General features: G+C 42.1%; 1 protein-coding gene across 2 annotated transcripts in view; it reads right to left on the bottom strand.

Moving 5' to 3' along the window:
* LOC133506455 (protein tweety homolog 3-like) overlaps positions 1–17,922 on the bottom strand; it is a 36,778-nt gene that overhangs the window by 10,931 nt on the left and 7,925 nt on the right. For both annotated transcript variants that reach the window (XM_061830609.1, XM_061830608.1), the window contains exons 3-10: positions 11,471–11,682; positions 5,389–5,500; positions 5,057–5,277; positions 4,125–4,220; positions 3,151–3,223; positions 2,989–3,064; positions 1,079–1,134; positions 746–838 (exon numbers count right to left, since the gene is read on the bottom strand). In XM_061830609.1, coding sequence (XP_061686593.1) covers positions 746–838; positions 1,079–1,134; positions 2,989–3,064; positions 3,151–3,223; positions 4,125–4,220; positions 5,057–5,277; positions 5,389–5,500; positions 11,471–11,682 — 939 coding nt within the window. The remainder of the gene's footprint in view (positions 1–745; positions 839–1,078; positions 1,135–2,988; positions 3,065–3,150; positions 3,224–4,124; positions 4,221–5,056; positions 5,278–5,388; positions 5,501–11,470; positions 11,683–17,922) is intronic.

The following is a 17,922-nucleotide window of genomic DNA, read 5'->3' as shown; positions in this document are numbered from 1 at the left end:
AAGGTTTCAGTCGGTCGACCGTGGTGACAATTATTAAAGAGAAAGCCCGTATTTTAGTGCATATGAATGGTCCCGTTCCTATGTCGGATCCAATGATCACAAAACAAGGTTCTGTGATACTTGTCAAGATGGAGAGGATTGAGGACCAGGTTCCTTCGTGATAGCTAAAGCACAGCCTCCCCTTCTTCTTCTCCATCCACCTCTCAGCAGTAATGCCAAGTACATCATCTTGTTTATTTCAATGTATTTGTTTTTTTATACAAAATATTTTGATGTAAATTCTGACTTTAATGGTGGAAATTTGACTTGAGTCGAAATTCAAGTTAAGTCGCTATTGTAGGAACGGATCTCTCTCTCTCTCTCTCTCTCTCTCTCTCTCTGACTGACTCTGTGTGTGTGTGTGTGTGTGTGTGTGTGTGTGTGTGTGTGTGTGTGTAATTTTACAAGAGTTAACCTGTAATTTTAAGAAGAAAGTCTTGATATTATGGGGGAAAAAAGTGATGAGAGGGGGGAAAAAAGCCAAGTAAAAATCATTTTACAAAAAATAAGTGACACCATGAGGAAACAAAAAAAAATCCTATTTTTCCAAAATTAAGTTGGATTTTTTTTTTGTAAAACAACATCTCACTGAAATCGTAATTTGACAAGAAGATACTAAATAAGGATAAATTGTCATTTTGTAACCTCGCCTACGTGTGTGGGAAAAGCGGACTGGGAAGACATGCGCACGTGTACGCACACGCACTTTAGTGTTGGCGTATTCCCGTGTGGCCGATCGCAAAAGCTCCGACACGTCGTCCTGCATCTCCACCAACGCTTTGTGGCTCCCCGACAGCCTCTGCACGTGCCCGCATACACACAAAGATACACAAGAGAATCCAGTGAAGAATAAATGGATTAATTTGTTGCCTCAACATTCTTAAAAGTCTCCAAAGGTGAAGACCTCTGAACATCTTCCACATCTCAAAAATATTCACAGTGCTTTTATTTTTCCACCTTTTCTGCCCATTTATTAAAAAAAGAATGAATAATTAATCGCACTGAAAATGCGCATAGGAATCATGAGGGAAACGTGTACCTGCTGGAACGGGTTGACTTGTCCCGGATTGCACTTCAGGTAATACTGCAGGATATCTGATAATGAAACATGAACAATAATTAAGAGCAACCAGTATTTCTATTTTCACACTGTAAATGACTGCGAGGCGAGTGTCTTCACATCAAGAGTAAATGCAGTTTATATTCTATTTGTATAAGCTGCAGGCAGAGACTGATGACCAGAGTGTTTTTGCACAGCTCCCATTTTTGTGTTTGTACGCATGTTTGTGTATGCGTGTGTCTTCCCATGTGTTGGCCTGTTGTGTGCATGTGTATGTTATTCTATGTGTGTTGATCTGTTTGTCTGCACGTGTGTGTCTCTGTGTCCAACTGAGAATGCCTTAGCCCATGCATGTTGGTCTGAGTGTGTATGAGTGCAATGGTACAGTATGTGTGTGTTCTCCTCTCTGTATGTTCGCGTGTGTTTGTAGTTGCAGAGGAAACATCTGCGCTGTGCATGGAGAGCCAGAGCGGAAACGAGTGAGAGACAACAGATCTCATTAAGACAAGCGGAGCCGAGGGGGGAAACGGGAAGGCAGACTGAGATCGAGTGCTGGAAATGTATGGTTGATGTAATATGTTAACATTAAGAGACGTCATAAGATGTTATAAAAAGATTAAAAGTGATTCTAACGTTTAATTTGTCCCATCAGGGTGGGGAAGAGGGTTGATGATACACAGCCATGGTGTCAATCACACACAATCCACATGGACACATACCAACATGCACACGTAAACACAAGCGCTCCGAGCTTGAATGGCGCTCTGAGCAACGCCCCTATGTTGGTGTTGCTTAACGGCAAATTTTTGGCAACCGACAACTGTCCATCAACATGAAGGGCAACTATACATCCATCCATCCATTTTCTTTGCTGCTTATCCTCACAAGGGTCACGGGGAGTGTTAGAGCCTATCCCAGCTGTCAACAGGCAGGAGGCGGGGTACACCCTGAACTGGTCGCCAGTCAATCGCAGGGCACATGGAGACAAACAGACGCACTCACAATCACACCTACGGGCAATTTAGAGTGTGCAATTAATGTTGCGTGTTTTTGGAATGTGGGAGGAAACCGGAGTGGCCGGAGAAAACCCACACAGGCACGGGGAGAACATGCAAACTCCACACAGGCGGGTCCGGGATTGAACACGGGACCTCAGAACCGTGAGGCCAACTGTGCCACCCAACTATAAATTGTAAATATATTTGTCATTGGGGTCGGAGGGGGAGTGTTGCGCTAGTCTGGGCAGCTGCCCCTATCACCCACATCAAAAACTGCCCCTGCACATACTCGCGCGCACACTCGGACCAAAACAGCACGCAAATGGCCCAATATACACGCAAAGCCACAAACTTACACCCACTAAGACACACAAACACATATACAAATGCATACAAAAAAACACTCCTGCCTGTGCACAAATGGACCAATACACACACAAGGTCCAAAAGACCACACGCGGACGAGAGATATGAAGACAAGGACCACCAGTAAACACACACAGAAACACAAGGCTCAACAAACGCACACACACTGATATCTAGTCCAGGACCAGCACATACTCTAAACACACACACAAATACACAAACACGCACGGACACACACGCACACGCATGCGTACAAAGGGACTACACGCATTTGTGTGCACAGATAGACACTCACACCAAGACACACACACACACACACAAATGGATCAACATTTCCAACAGACACAGGTACTCACCCACACACTATGTAGATTTAGACAAGGACCATAACACAAACAGATATGTAGACGAGGACTAGCAGACATGTATACACATATAAAATAAAGCTGATTCTGATGTATTTCCCGAAACAGTACAAGCGAGATTGTGATTGGCTGTTTGCACAGCACAAGAACTTGGCTGTACCTTGATTGATGACGCCGTTCTCCTTGGTGGCGCGCACAATGTACGTGTCGGGAGAATCGCAGAAGTCGCTGGCAGACTGTGAGCAAGCGCACGCAAATACAAGATTACATCACTGCAGAGCCAGGCGGCAGCTCTGCGACGTTGCCATGGCTACTGGCTTACCGCAGCGACAGCCAGTTCCAAGCCCAGAGTCACCCAACTGATCACGAGCGTCAGCACTCCCAGCAGACACACGCTGTGGACGTTTACAAACATCAACTGGTTTACCTTCCATAACACTTGACTGCACGTGCACAGGTAAAAGTACTGCTCGCTACAAACCTTTACAAATGTTCAGAGATATTTTTAAGGACCAAATCATCATACGAGTTGAAAATGTGTATCCGGTTGCTCAAAGTTATTCCATTTTTGGCCAGCTACAAATTGCTGCCCCACACCATTCTTACTTGAGAACCGCGCAGTTGAAACGACATGCCTCGGACTTTTAATTAAACAGATGTGCCTTGATATATAAGTGGCTCCATTTTTCTTTTTTTTGCTTTGACTTGCAAGTGCAAAAATGAAAATCGCCATTGCCATCGATTGCCGTGATGTAACCCTTTAAGCAATGAATATTTGAACACAAACAGTAAAGCGGCACTTGTAGACAAATAATATAATAATACGTGCAGGTATATATTATTAATACTCTGCAAAGAACAAACATTATTAGTCTTGCCTAATGTGGCGCTTTGACCAACTTCGCGTACTCACATTTCCCTGTCTGTATAGTACTGTTCTCATGTGGCCAAAATGCACACAGCCGAAGAAGCAGCACACTGGTCATTGAATTAAAGCAAAAAGCGACAAAAACTGTTTTATTTAGTAAATACTGACTTTATAAATCATAATATCATATGCTTGTTTTCTTTCAAATCACATTCCACAAAAATATCTGCTGTTTTTTGGGAGGTGCTAAGAACAGATTAATGGCATTCCCATTTATTTCATCACGGAACGCTTATTTGAGATACTAGTGTTTGAGTCAATAATATGGTCATGGAATTAAACTTGAATCTCAAGACACCGTGTATTTGCTCTGAAGTAAAAATGTATTTTAGATTGGTCAAAAATGTGTTTGATGAGCAGATACATACCCGATAAGAGTTCCTCTGGAATTCCGTATGAGTCCAAAGAGAACCAGGAGGCAAATGAGGACGTCAAACAACAGCAAGCCAAGGTAACCCAACCACCTGGAAGCACACATGAGTTCTTATACAATGTAACCATAATTTCTGAAAAATGTGGAATATTCTAAAACATGGGAATTTGCGGGGTATGAAAAATACTTCACACGGTGTCTTGACTGACCTGAACAGTTTGAAGTTGGAACGGTTCAAGGAAATGGATTGAGAATTGTGAAAGAAAGAGGTATGCATGTAAAACGCCTGCACTGATTGGACATGGCTGTTGTGGACAATGTGGGCTCTTGAAAATATGGGAAATATGGAAATGCAAAAATGTCCTGAATTTTGCAATTATTTTTCTAAGCAGAATAGCCCGAATCTGTTGATCAATGTGGAAGGAAAAGTGAAAATTGTTCAATGTTCCATTCATATAAATGGGGTTTACCTTCATCATGGAAAATGGGGAACTGGAAGAAAAGTTGGATTTTGGGGAATGTGAAAAAAATATTTCCCAAGACGTCCTTTTTCTGAAAATTTTCATGATGGAATTGTTGGAGAAATGTGGAACAAGAAGGTGAATATCAATATCAATTTTCCAACTAGAAAATGTATTACTAGGGTAATGTTGACATTATCGGAATGTAGAAATATTCCCCAATACGTCGTGAATGAGCGAATATTTCAAATCTGGAATGTAAACTTTTTTTCCCCCCCAGAACAAAAATAGAGAATTCTAGGACAAGCGTGATTTTTTTTTTTTTTTTTTGTAACGTGGGAAAACAGTTCCAAAGAGGTCCTGAAGTCATGCAAAAAGAGTAGCGTAGGGGAAACAAGTTCTTCAGCATTCTCAAAGTGAATATGAAATCATCCCACAGTGATCAATCATCTGTGGCTGTTCTGACCTGTAGAAGTCAAAGGCCTCCGTTTGGCGCGCCAAGTCCTCCAGGGACACATCCGTGTTGGACCAGAAGGGGATGTCCACCATGAGCCTGACCAGCTCGTCCAGCTGTCCCTGAAGCTTCTGGACAATAGACACGTAGTCTGTCTGCTCCTGGTAGGACGTCTCCAGCTGGACCAGGTTCTCCTCCACCGTCTGGTTCAGCCCCACGGCGCTGTCCGACACCTGCGGTAAGCACGCGGAGTTGGTGTCGGCAGAATTTGGAATGGAAAATAAAACTATGACACGGTGAGTCTGAAAATGTGCGGTAGATGGGCGCCCTGTATTGGTTCTCACCAGTTTCTCGATGCCCGATACGGTGCGGTTGGCGTGGCGCAGGGAATACGCCACGCGACTGGCGCCGTCGCTCGACTCGCCGTTCCCGTAGAAGCCCACAGCGATCCCAGCGCTACGAGGAAGACAAAAAGGTTGCGATGACAACAGCTTGGAAGGAAATCGACCATACGGGATTCTATTTTGTGTCTGAACACCATACACCACCGGTGTCAAACTCGTGGCCCGCGGGCCAGATCTGACCCGCCATGTCATTTTACGTGGCCCAGGGAAAACAAATCAAAATTTCTAATTGTGTTCTGTTGTAATAACATTAACATATTGCAAGCATTTTTTTAAAGAAATCTAGTAATTAAAAAATGTGATTTACAGTTTCTTGTTTTAAATTCATCAATTTGTCGTTTCATTAATTATATGTGATATTTCCTTTATAGAGGTTCACGGTCATAACGCCCCTCAGAGGGAAGCTATAACTACGATGTGGCCCGTGACAAAAATGAGTTTGACACCTCTGCCTGACACCGTACAAAAAAAATTAGGTGCGTCTATCAAACAACCACTCTAAATTGCCCCGAGGTGTGATTCTGAGTGCGGCTGTTTGTCTCGATGTGCCCTGCCATTGGCTGGCAACCAGTTCAGGGTGTACCCCGCCTCCTCCCCATTGACAGCTGGGATAGGTTCCAACCCTCCCCGCGACCCTCGTGAGGATAAGCGGCAAAGAAAATTGATGGATGGATGTATCAAACAACACTCAATTACACACACTTTCAGATAGACATGTACGCGTGCACTCACTTGCACAGAAATATACGCTTTCACACACATACTCATGCATACACACACAGACACATTTACTTACTCACAAAAACACTCATGCATACACACACTCACGCTCACTAACTTACAGTTACTCCCTCAGACACTTTCACCTGAATCCTCACACGCACTCACGTGTACTCACTCACTTACATACTCACGCATTCATACACCCAAACTCACACTCACATCTTGCTCACACCAACTTGTTAACTCACTCCCACTCTCAGACACTCTCACTCACTCGTACACTCAAACACCCTCACACACATACACATGGGTGCACACACGTGTCACAGTTACACACCCTGACAAACACATCTATACTTAATATACTCCATACCAGGGGTGCTCAGACTTTTTTACCCCTTTTTTACAGACGACGCGGGGGATGATGCTGATGCTGCTCCCAAACGTTTTTAAGGTTGATGTTGTGTTGCCTCCTATATTTAAAATACAGAATTAGCTTTTAGTGCACTGTATTGTCTGTGCTTTCATCCTGGATCAGGCTGTGCCAAGGTTGAATTTTAACATTACACACCATCTCATCCTGCACTTTCTACTTTGGCTTCAGACCAGACCTTTCCCACTCGGAAAAGAGAAAATCTTGTCCAGTTTTACCACTTTTTCTTCGATTATTCAGATACTCAGTCACTGCATCTTAAAACAACAGCATTTCTTTTTTAACTGCCTCCATTAATATCGAAAGTAAACATAAGCAGCATGTCTAGGCCGTCTTTGCTCTGCGTTGCCCAGACTGTGTTGCTAACTAAAGCAGCGGTGGTGGACGCTGTCATTATAAAACACATTGATGGGCTGCGTATACACTGTAACATTTGTAATTATGAGCGCACATCACTAAGAGCGGAGGGGGGGGGGGTAAGGTAAAGTAGGAAACAGTGTGTGTGGCGGAGCAGCGGTTGTTGGTAGAGAAAGTTCCGTGTGCTGCCTAAATGAAACCAGTGGCTTCTTCTTTTAATTTTTTACAGTATGTGAATTGTGCCATTAGATGTAACAACCAGTCATCCCTCACTCATTGAATCACTTTGCAAAATGCCACAAAATGAATAGCTGTACGTTATACTTTCAATTTGCATTGGATTTTTTTTTCTTTGCACGCAATGCGAAGAGACTGCATCAGCGGTGCACAATTTATTTTATTTTATTTTTTTGGGGGGGGGGGGGGCACGCCGTTCCGCAGTCAGCCAAGACTGCCTAGATCGCGATCGACGCATTGAGGACCCCTGCTCCATACTATACATCTATACTGAAAGGCACACACACAAAGAATAATTCAATAATTGCGTTACCACAACAGACAATTTTTAAATACGTCAATGTGACCAATCTTGTTCCCACTATAGCGTCCTCCCTCCACCCTCAATTTGTGTACTACTTGGTGCCTGGTAGTGGATTTGGCTGTTTGTGTTGCTGCTGCTTGTGGAGGTGAATTTATGACTGCTGTTAAAGGCTTTTGTTAAAGGATTTTTTTACACGTGTTACATTACAGGATGGATGTGTGCGTGGCTACGATATAAATCCTCATCTGCAGAAGGAAACAAGAAGGAAGTGGGACATTGAAGTCAAATGGAGTTTATGGGATGAGATGATCTTTTTACAGTCGTCTTTAATGGTGTTTCGTGCTCACACTTCATCATCTCCCTCTTCTTCGTCTCAACCTACAGACCAAATAATAGCCTGTTTATAGTCTGTCGGGAAATGAGATTTATTCAGATTCTAGCAATTCACTGCATCGTCATTCACATAATAAACAAACACCACAGCTCAAATAGACAATACAAAAAAAATAGCTCTCATCCAGGTTTTCGTTCTAAATACATTGAAAATGTTTCAAGTGTTGAAAGCATTTGCAAAGACATAACATACAGTCCTGATACAGTTACAGATACAGGAAGTTCATCATGGGTAAGGAACGACATCCCTCCTAGCCAATGTGATGCCAGGAAGATGCTCCGGCAATAGCCAATGGGAGAGCAGCTCTATCGTGACACTTTCAATTCAAGATACAGTACAGGATCTTTACGTTCGGTGGAATCCAGTGCCATTTTATTCCTTTCGTGTCCTGAATTTCCTTCGTAACTCGAGACAACATTTTTCCAGGGAGGCTTTTTGTAACCTGAATTTTTCGTTAGTACAGATTTTCGGAAGTAGAGGTATGACTGTACCGCTGAATTGTTGAGCTATTTTAAGCATCTTTTTCACTGTTTGAATATTACTGATTTTGTGGGCGGGGGTAAACCACATGACATCATGTCATTTGGCTGTACTCTGTATATTTCCTTTTAGCGCAACCATAACAAGGCTGTCTTGGGCTTGCTAACATTCTTCTTCTCTGTGGTGTGTCGAATTTCCATGTAATTTTTGGGGCCTGCTTAGCGGTACTTTAGCTACCAACTATCTACCTCAATCTATGATTTTATGTTGTGCTGGCACCCACCTAATAAACACCGCAACCCTTTTGTAGATCCCTGGCATACTCTGCAATTGAGTACATAAACACCTCCAACCACAATGAGGAGGAAAACATTCATAAACACTGCGGTTTTATACTGAAATTTCTTTAGTATTAACGATGGCAAATGTGCTACCACATCAAAAAATGTCTTCCCAAAGAAAAACACCCCTGCTCCCCCTTAAAAAAAAAAAAAAACACCTTACTCCCAATAGGTGCCAGGTATTCTCTAGAGTTGAACAAATAAACACAATTCACCACAATTTTCCTTTATGATCATTATTTTGACATTCGCACGTGTTACGGCACCCTATCAAACACGCTTGCCCCTTTTACCAGACATATTCCTAATATGCACATGGCACTTTCTGCCATGAATAAACAAATGGCCCCCTAACCGTATGTACTTATTACCGTGCTGGTCTTAAATTGAAATTGATATTGTATTTACCACATGTTGTGACATAGTATCATAAGTCTTCACCACTATTGACAGTTTACCCCCTAATTGATGCCACGTGGTACTTCGGTTTTCGAACGTCTTGGCTTTCGTACAAATCGGTTTTCGAACGAAAATTTCAAGATTTTTTTTTACTTTTGTTTTCGAATGAAAATCTGTATTCAAACACCCCGACCAGCTGACCCACGACGATCTGTTATTGTGCTTTCGAACGCACCCCCGGAAAAAAACGGAAAACGTAACGCCCGCGACCTTGCGCATTAGCGCGCAGCGCAACCAGTTGACTCACACACTCCTCTGCTCGGAGGAGATTTTTTTTTAAATTGAGGAACATTAACCCCCGATCATGGCTCCAAAGAAGGGAAGTGAAACTGCTGGTGCTGAAAAAAGGGAAGTGGTGCGTAAAACTGTCGACTTCAAGAAGGATTTGATAGCCGAGCAAGAATCTGGTGTGTGTGTGTTTCTGAGCTATCGAAGAAGTATGGCATGGCGAAATCACCGATCAGCACCATTCTGAAAATCAAGGATGCCCTCAAAGCAAGTGATGTTGCTAAAGGAGCAACCGTGTTGACCAAGCAGAGGACACAGATCTTGGAGGAAGTCGAAAACTTGCTTCTTATTTTTGTGAACGAGCAGCAGTTAGCTGGGGATAGTGTTGGCGAGGAAAGAATTTGCGCCAAAGCTAGAAATCTGTATACAAATTTAAAAACAAAAGACCCCAGTCTAGTTCCTAAGGGCTTTGAATTCATAGCAAGTTGAGGATGGTTCAAAAATTTCCGCAAAAGAAGTGGGATACACCCCATTGTTCGTCATGGGGAGGCTACAAGTTTTGCATTGGTTTTTTCTTTTGTTCCATTAACCCTACCTCGAGTTGCAAGTTAAGATTTTTTTTTACATTACGTCCTTCCTGTGCAAATAAAAAACAATGTGTCTGTTTAAAATTATTCTGCACTTTTGTTAATAAAAAAATGTTTACAAGGCTGGGGGCCGAGTTACTACAGATACGGCAATACACTCCCAGCCTAGCATACTCCACTAGGCTAAAGCATACATTTTAACCGAAAAATAAATATATTTATTAAATGATTTAATTATATAAAGTATTTAAACTACACATGTATTTCTACTATGTAGTTTATTATCAGGAAAAGGTAAAAAAAAAAAATCATTAAAAGTATATTTTTTTAGGCTTGGAACGCATTATTTCATTTTCCATTCATTGTCAAGGGAAAATGTGCTTCAGTTGTCAAACGTCTTGGTTTTCAACCAGCCTTCTGGAACGTATTGTGTTGTAGAACCGAGGCACCACTGTACAGTATTTATCACCACTGTACAGTATTTATCACCACTGTGCCCTTGTATTAACATACCTGTTGCATTTAACGTGTTGTGATACTTTCTCAAGCGAGGGCTCCCCCTTACTGAATGCCTGACCAGTTCATAGACACATGCTACTGTTATGTAAAAAAAATGAAAGATGTCATCTTTAATTGTGGACAGAGCAAAGACACACACACAGAGCTTTCCTCGTGACTGTAAAATTCATTTCTGTTCACTCCATCCAATCTGCTACTGTTGTCATGGCAACATTTCTAGGCCAGCGAGAGGACCAGTGAGAGGAAGAATAAATAGAAGAGAGCTTCTCATGGAGAGGGTGATGACGAAGAAGTAAAAAGAGAGCTGAGGAAGTGGGAAACTGGTATGGTTAATTTACTGGGATTCTGTGCAAAAGGTAAATGGGGAAAACTGATGGTTTTTACAAAAACTGAGAAAGTATGGCATTTGACAGTTCTTGAAATATACCGGGCGGCATGATGGATCAGCTTTAAAGCATTGGCCTCACAGTTGTGAGATCCCAGGTTCAATCCCAGACACGCCTGTCTGGAGTTTGCATTTTTTCCTTGTGGCTGCGTGGGTTTTCTTCAGGTGGGCACTCCGGTTTCCTCCCACATCCCAAAAACATGCAACATTAATTGGACACTCTAAATTGCCCCTAGGTGTGATTGTGAGTGCGGCTGTTTGTCTCCATCTGCCCTGCGATTGGCTGGCAACCAGTTCAGAGTGTACCCCGCTTCCTGCCCATTGACAGCTGGGATTGGGATTGACTCCCCGCGACCCTTGCGAGGATAAGCGGCTAAGAAAATGGATGGATGGAAATAGGAAGTGTTTGAAAGCTCTTACACTGCCTGTAAAAGATGGCACCCCCCCCCATCGTTTTTGCTCGGTTTCTGAGTGAAAGTGTGGCTGAATTTGCTGACTTGTGTCAAAAATCCAAACATGGATAAATTCCGTGTGAAAGGATAATGTCAGATTTGAGAGAAACTCTGCAGTCTCACCTGCACACCAAGGTGGCGATGATGACACACCAGGCCGTGCAGCAGCAGTCTGCGCTGGGCTGCTGCTGGGAGTGCGTGTGGTGCGAGTGCGTCGAAGACGACGACTCGCCGTTCTTGCGGCGACGGCAGCACAGCCAGAAAGAGTAGAAGAGGAGGAACACCAGGTCCAGACCCAAACACAACAGAGCCACCGAGCCCAGCAGCAACACCGACTGGCAGAACAAACAAAAAGAAAGATTACTGTATGTAAGTGGACAGAGAGTCAAAATGTAGACATTTGTATGCTTGGTACTGAAGACATTTTTAGATGATTATTTAAAGGATTAATGACACAATAACAGGACAGATTTCTAGGTTAGTTTTCCACACCAGCAACTGAGTGGCTAGGAAATTTTGATGTAGAAATAAATACAATTGAAATCAATACAATTGTAGTATTAAGTGCTAGTTAGAATGAAATGTAATCCATAGCAGCTGCTTTGGATCAAAGGAAGGTATATAGACAACCTGGTCCTCTTTCAATCGCTCTACTAAACAAATGGTACCAGACACCAGTAATCAAAAGCAAATTCTCAGCACAACTACTGGTAGCCTCTGCTGACACCCTCACTGTACACCACTGTGGCTAACAATAAAGCCAGGAAATAGAAATAGTAATATATAGTATATAGTAATATTACATTCTTATAGATCGATAGATAGATCAAAGCTACCCAACCAAGTAGTCCTCCCTTTAAAAGTAGTACGTAGTCACTATGGTGAAGAATATGGACGGTGACCCCAAGTTGATAAAAATAAAACTTGTGCCTCACAAATTTGATCACTACTATGTAGATTTCATCTCATGCAGGTCCAGAAAGTAACCCAACGCAAGAAACGACGGGTCTTTGTACAACAATTGCTTTTAAAGCTCTACCCATGATACAAATCCTGTATCTTCGTTTGTGTAGCGGAATAGAGCAGCTCTCCCATTGGCTATCGCCGTAGCATCTTCCTGGAATCCTATTGGCGAGGAGGGATGACAATCTTTACCCATGTTGGTTTTCGTTTCCCTCGGACACTCGTAAGCGAGTGCCTTCACACGCTGTCAGAGGCTAGCACATATTGGAAAAGTACAACTTTTTTGTGAATTTTCCGTCTGCATTTTTTTTCATCTTTCTTCACCATGGGCCCCAAGAAACTTTAGTGGAATCAAGTTGTGTGCATGCGTTTAGCTGATTTTAAATTTGCTACAATTTTACTTCATGTTTCTGCTTTATTAGTGTCTTAGAGATAAGCTCAACTAACTTTTGTCACCGAAGGACTTTGATTTGGATTTGCAAGCACAATTTTGAGTTAACAACGAGCAATCCCACCACTCAGGTGAATTTAAAAAGAATTCAGCATTTGAAGGGAATGGATCGACCGCAATGCACCTTTTTGCTAATATTTTACAATTTTCATGCTGAATACGAATCTTAAATCCGTTATGAAGGAAACATTTTTGTTTTTCGATTATCTGCAACAAATGATCACACATTGCTGGATTCCCCGGAAAAAGACGGAAACGAAGCGGAAAGAGCCGAACAGGGACGTGACGTAGGACATTGTGACAACAACATGGATCCCATAGGAATACATTGTAAGAACGTCGATGAATTTTCCGATAATTCGAGCGATGAACATTATTATAAAAGGTTCCCAGGAAGATGGTGAAGAATACGAGCTTAATGAAGGCGTTAAAGGTTATCAATTTGAGCCAGTTAGACAGCACACACGTTCAAATTCAGACCAAGTAGCTGGCGATGAAGAAGCCGATACAGCGGTCAGACCCATCTTGGGGGATATGCGTCATGTTGGAAATATCGCGCTCGCAAGCGTTTGTGAATTTCTTGTTTGGTTTAGTCAGTCATAAACTGATAAATAGTAAAGGCTTTGATATTCTGAATGTATAAAATAAAAATAATAATAAATCATTTTTACGGATTAGTTTTATCATACAATCCCTGAGGAATTCTCGAAACGAATGGGTTTTTCTTTGGCGTGAATACGAAAGACTCCCAGTTTATCGTCGTTCCAAAACAGCACATCCCAGATTTTGTGACATCAGAGGTCTGCCCACGAAATGAGTTGTTTTGCAGCTAAGAGAAACTAGGTCAAAGTTTGCGGACTTTAATTCACAAACACTTATATTTTGGGGTAAAAACATCGAACAGGATATGCATTTTATGGAACAGTTGAACATACATTTTCATCTAGATAAGATAATTTGTGTTAGAAATGAGACACTTTAAGGCATTACCGAGCATTTATAAGATGGGATAAGCTGTCAAATTTAAGAATACAAAATGCAAACACCTATGACTCAAGCTCCTTACATCACTCACTTAGCCACATCCCTCAAAGCTTCACATCCAACATACGAATACTATAATACAAGCAATTTTTTTGAGGATCTTAAAAAAAGGTCTTCGAGCTATTCTGTAAATTGAGGCAACCAGCGAAGATGCATTTTCGGGATTTTGGCACTGTTAGCTTTCAAGATGGAGTAACTCAGGTTTATGGAAGCTAAGCACAGCCAACTCACAACTGAGCAGCATGTCCAAACGAACCATCATCTTTGTCAGGAACGAATTACACTCACAAGTCAAGGTACTAGCAGTACTCTACCATACAAACATAAAATACATTTTCCGTAATATGTACGTTTAAAAACATGTCTGACAGGAGATAAAAGCAGTCAGGAATCCGTTTTGCGTTGTCCCCACATAGACATGACGCTAGCACATAGCACGCCATCAAAGACGCGCCTCCACACAGGGAGCAGAAACCACAATGATGGGACAAGACACACAACACGACGTGCAAAAAGCTTTTAAGTGTAGACCAGGGACTAGGCACTGGTGGGTGGGGAGGCGGAGGTAATTTGCAACAAAAAGGAGACCAAAAAAGACGCTCTGTGTATTTCTTTTGCACCATTCACTCGTGCTTTATATAACAACTCTTCACAGTTTTTTTTTTTAAATACTTCTGAAAACTGTGCAACAATATCAAAACTCACGGGCATACATCCTTTTCCGGTGCAATAAAAAAGACCAATATTACTGTAATTGATTCCGTTGTAAAACTCTTCAAGTGTGTATGATAATTCCTCATGGTGCCAAGTTGCACACAACAAAAGGAGAAAAACATCATCCATTGAATTGAAACAAATGTGGGAAAAGCTTAAATTCTATTTATGTCATTATATCGATCCATCTATTACACTCTTAAGGCAGGGGCGTCAAACCGTTGTGACTGTAGAACAAAACTATTTAATATTCTCATCATATTTACATCATCAATTTATGAACCAGTTTTGGAATCAGAAATCAAGGGTAAGGTGTAAGGCCACATAAAATCATGTGGCAGGCTGTATCTGGCCCCCGGGCCTTGAGTTTGACACCTGTGTTCTATAGTCATCGATCCATGGCTTATGCTTCTATGGTTGGTCGAGCCCCCCTCAACCCCCAACCCGCCCCTACCATCCTGGACCAACAGCTCTCTTAGGACCCTCTAAAAATGTCATTGTGAGTCAGGGCCATGCGGCCACTAGCCGGTTCCAGAATGGTTCCGCTCCTTCAACGGAGAAAAAGAGCCTGAACATTCTCGTTTTGTATCATCTCCAAACCCCCGCCCCAAACAAGATTCTCACATCCCAGGCTTCCTCGTGACCTCATTTTTAGCAGCCAGGAATTCACTGCACTCGCCATATGCACATATTGCACAACATGGGCCGTGGTTGGTGGGTATCAGCCCACCCCCCCCCAAAAAAAAAATTGCACAAAGCCTCAGAGACACTTTGCAAGTTCACCATCATTTACATACTGTATAAACAAACAACCAGCTCTGAGGAAATTAAAGGATTCAATTAAACTACCAAGCGCGTTTTGGGGATGTGGGAGGGAACCGACGTGCCCGGAGAAAACCCACACAAGCACGGAGGGAAGACGCAACCTTTACACAGGCCGGGGTGGGATTAGAACCCCTGTCTTCAGAACTGTGAGGAAGACACTTTAACCAGTCATTTATTACATCACTATCATTTGAAATTATTATCTTATTTTGCACAAACATAAATTGATTGTTTACTTATTCACTTACAACTAAGTCAAGTTGCGTGGTCCATAACATCTTTCAGAAAATGTGCAGAAAAGTTGATTGTTTTCCAAAGTAAAAAAACACTTGAAAATGTTGTATTTTCATGAAACAAAGATAATCAGCGTGCTTTATCATTATGATAAATAATTACTATCTACTCCTGGCTGCACGGTGGATCAGCTCGAAAGCGTTGGCCTCACAGTTCTGAGGTACCGGGTTCGATCCCGGACCTGCCTGCATGGAGTTTGCATGTTCTACCTGTGCCTGCGTGTGTTTTCTTCAGGTGGGCACTCCGGTTTCCTCCCACATCCCAAAAACGTGCAACATTAATTGGACACTCTAAATTGCTCATAGGTGTGATCGTGAGTGCTGCTGTTTGTCTCTATGTGCCCTGCGATTGGCTGGCAACCAATTCATGGTGTATCCCGCCTCCTGCCTGTTGACAGCTGGGGGCACTCCTGGGACCCTCGTGAGGATAAGCGGCTAAGAAAATGGATGGATGGATAGATGAATGGATGATTGATTAGATGCCATTGGTTAAACGTGTGCTTCTATTGTTGATTATTTTTTCAATTAATCAACGAATCAGATCAAGAAATATTTTGATAAAACAAAGACAGTCTGCTTTTATGGAGGACTTCAGAAAACACAGACGTTACTGTTGTGAGGCAGAAATTCCAAGGATTTGGAAGATTAATTTATGAATTGTCTCCAAATGATTAGTTAATCAGTTAATTTGCTCATCGATCAGTCGATTTATGGATAAATTGTCGCTCCCCTCCCTCCCCTTTATTTGTTTGCAATGTAAGTTTTACTGTTCATGAATTGTGCAATTTGAAAGATAACACGTTCTCGTAACGCCGACAAATGAATTCAGTTTCCTACCCGACAGAACAGAGAAGACAACAAAAGAAGGCTGGGAGGAACCGAAGGGGTGAGATAAGCGGTGGAGATTCCCAGCTCGGTGGCTTTATCCCATGACCACTCTACAGGGTTACCGCGACAGACCATGCGCTAATGGCATTCTGCACTAATGTATTGTTTGAGCCTCTCAGGACTTTCACATCAATGTCAAGGCTTAATCCTGTAACATCATGCTATTAAGTACTAATGTCATACTTCTGCTCTATGACCTTAGCATAGTTGCACATATTCATTCGTTTGTTGTGAAATGTCTGACCAAAAAAAAAAAAAAAGAAAAGAAAACGGTATGAGAAGAATCACAGTAGACGATAGACTTGGTCGTCTCTCTGGACACAGAGTGGCGTTGTGTTCACAGACATGCCGTAAATAAGACCAGAAGTTAGTGATGTGGCACATTTTCAATGTATAGATGCACCATTACCGAAAAATCAATACTCTTGTCTGTATATTCGGATATCTGCTCTTGCGCGATGAAGTCATTGACTGCCAGCTATTTAGGTCGCCGTTTGCCATTTGTCTAGCAGCATTTCGACTGAGCTGTGCAGGACCCACAGAAGATTGTGTTCTGGGACAACATAAGCACGGAACCTAGCAAACCCACCACGAGAAAAAAAAAAAAAAAAATCTGCTTCGTCAGTTCTTTCGTGATCACCAGCAGAACACGGGTTGGTTACACAAAAACGTCTTTCTTTTGACAACAAAAAAAAAAACATTTTAGTGAAATCAAACATCAAGCAGATCAGTGACTTTAATGTTTTTTAATATTTTTGTGACACCTCAAACTATAAAACAACAAAAACAAGACTAAAAAGGGGCTTTTAATGGCAAATGTATCATTTACTTTCAAATACATAAGGAAGTAACATGCCGTGAGCAACCCTGACTCCCTGGCTGGCACCAATCACTCCATGAACTGAAACTACTGAATTATAATCAACTTATGTAAAAATAACAGGCCACTTTAAAGGTGAAGTTTCATGAAATGGATGATTTTTAGTATGTTAATAATGGAAAACACGGCAGCCAACATGGACTCATGCGTTTTTTTTCATCACAAAACTGCCATGAAAATTCTCTCGAGGGATTTGTTTTCGAGAAGAAGCGGGAAGTGGCATACATGGCAGGACCGCCCTCAAGTCGACTTGTTTGTTTCTATTAGTTTTACGTCTGGGAAGGTAGCTTGTTGTTCCTTCGTGTTAGCCAAAATTCCGGCTTGTTGCATTGCTGGACATTGCTCGAACACTCGGGAGGATGAATTTACCCTTCATAAGTTTGCAAGATACCCGTTTCATCCTGAAAAATGGATTCACGAGTGCAAAGGACGAGAGCTTTGTGGGTTCCAAATGACAGGTAGGTGTGCATATAGCTACTAAAAAAAATAATAGTTGGGGGGGGGTAATCCGTAAATC

The sequence above is a fragment of the Syngnathoides biaculeatus genome, chromosome 9, assembly GCF_019802595.1.
Source record: "Syngnathoides biaculeatus isolate LvHL_M chromosome 9, ASM1980259v1, whole genome shotgun sequence".
Lineage (NCBI taxonomy): Eukaryota > Metazoa > Chordata > Actinopteri > Syngnathiformes > Syngnathidae > Syngnathoides > Syngnathoides biaculeatus.
The sequence above is the reverse complement of the archived record's forward strand: the minus strand, read 5'-3'. Positions and strand labels throughout refer to the sequence as shown.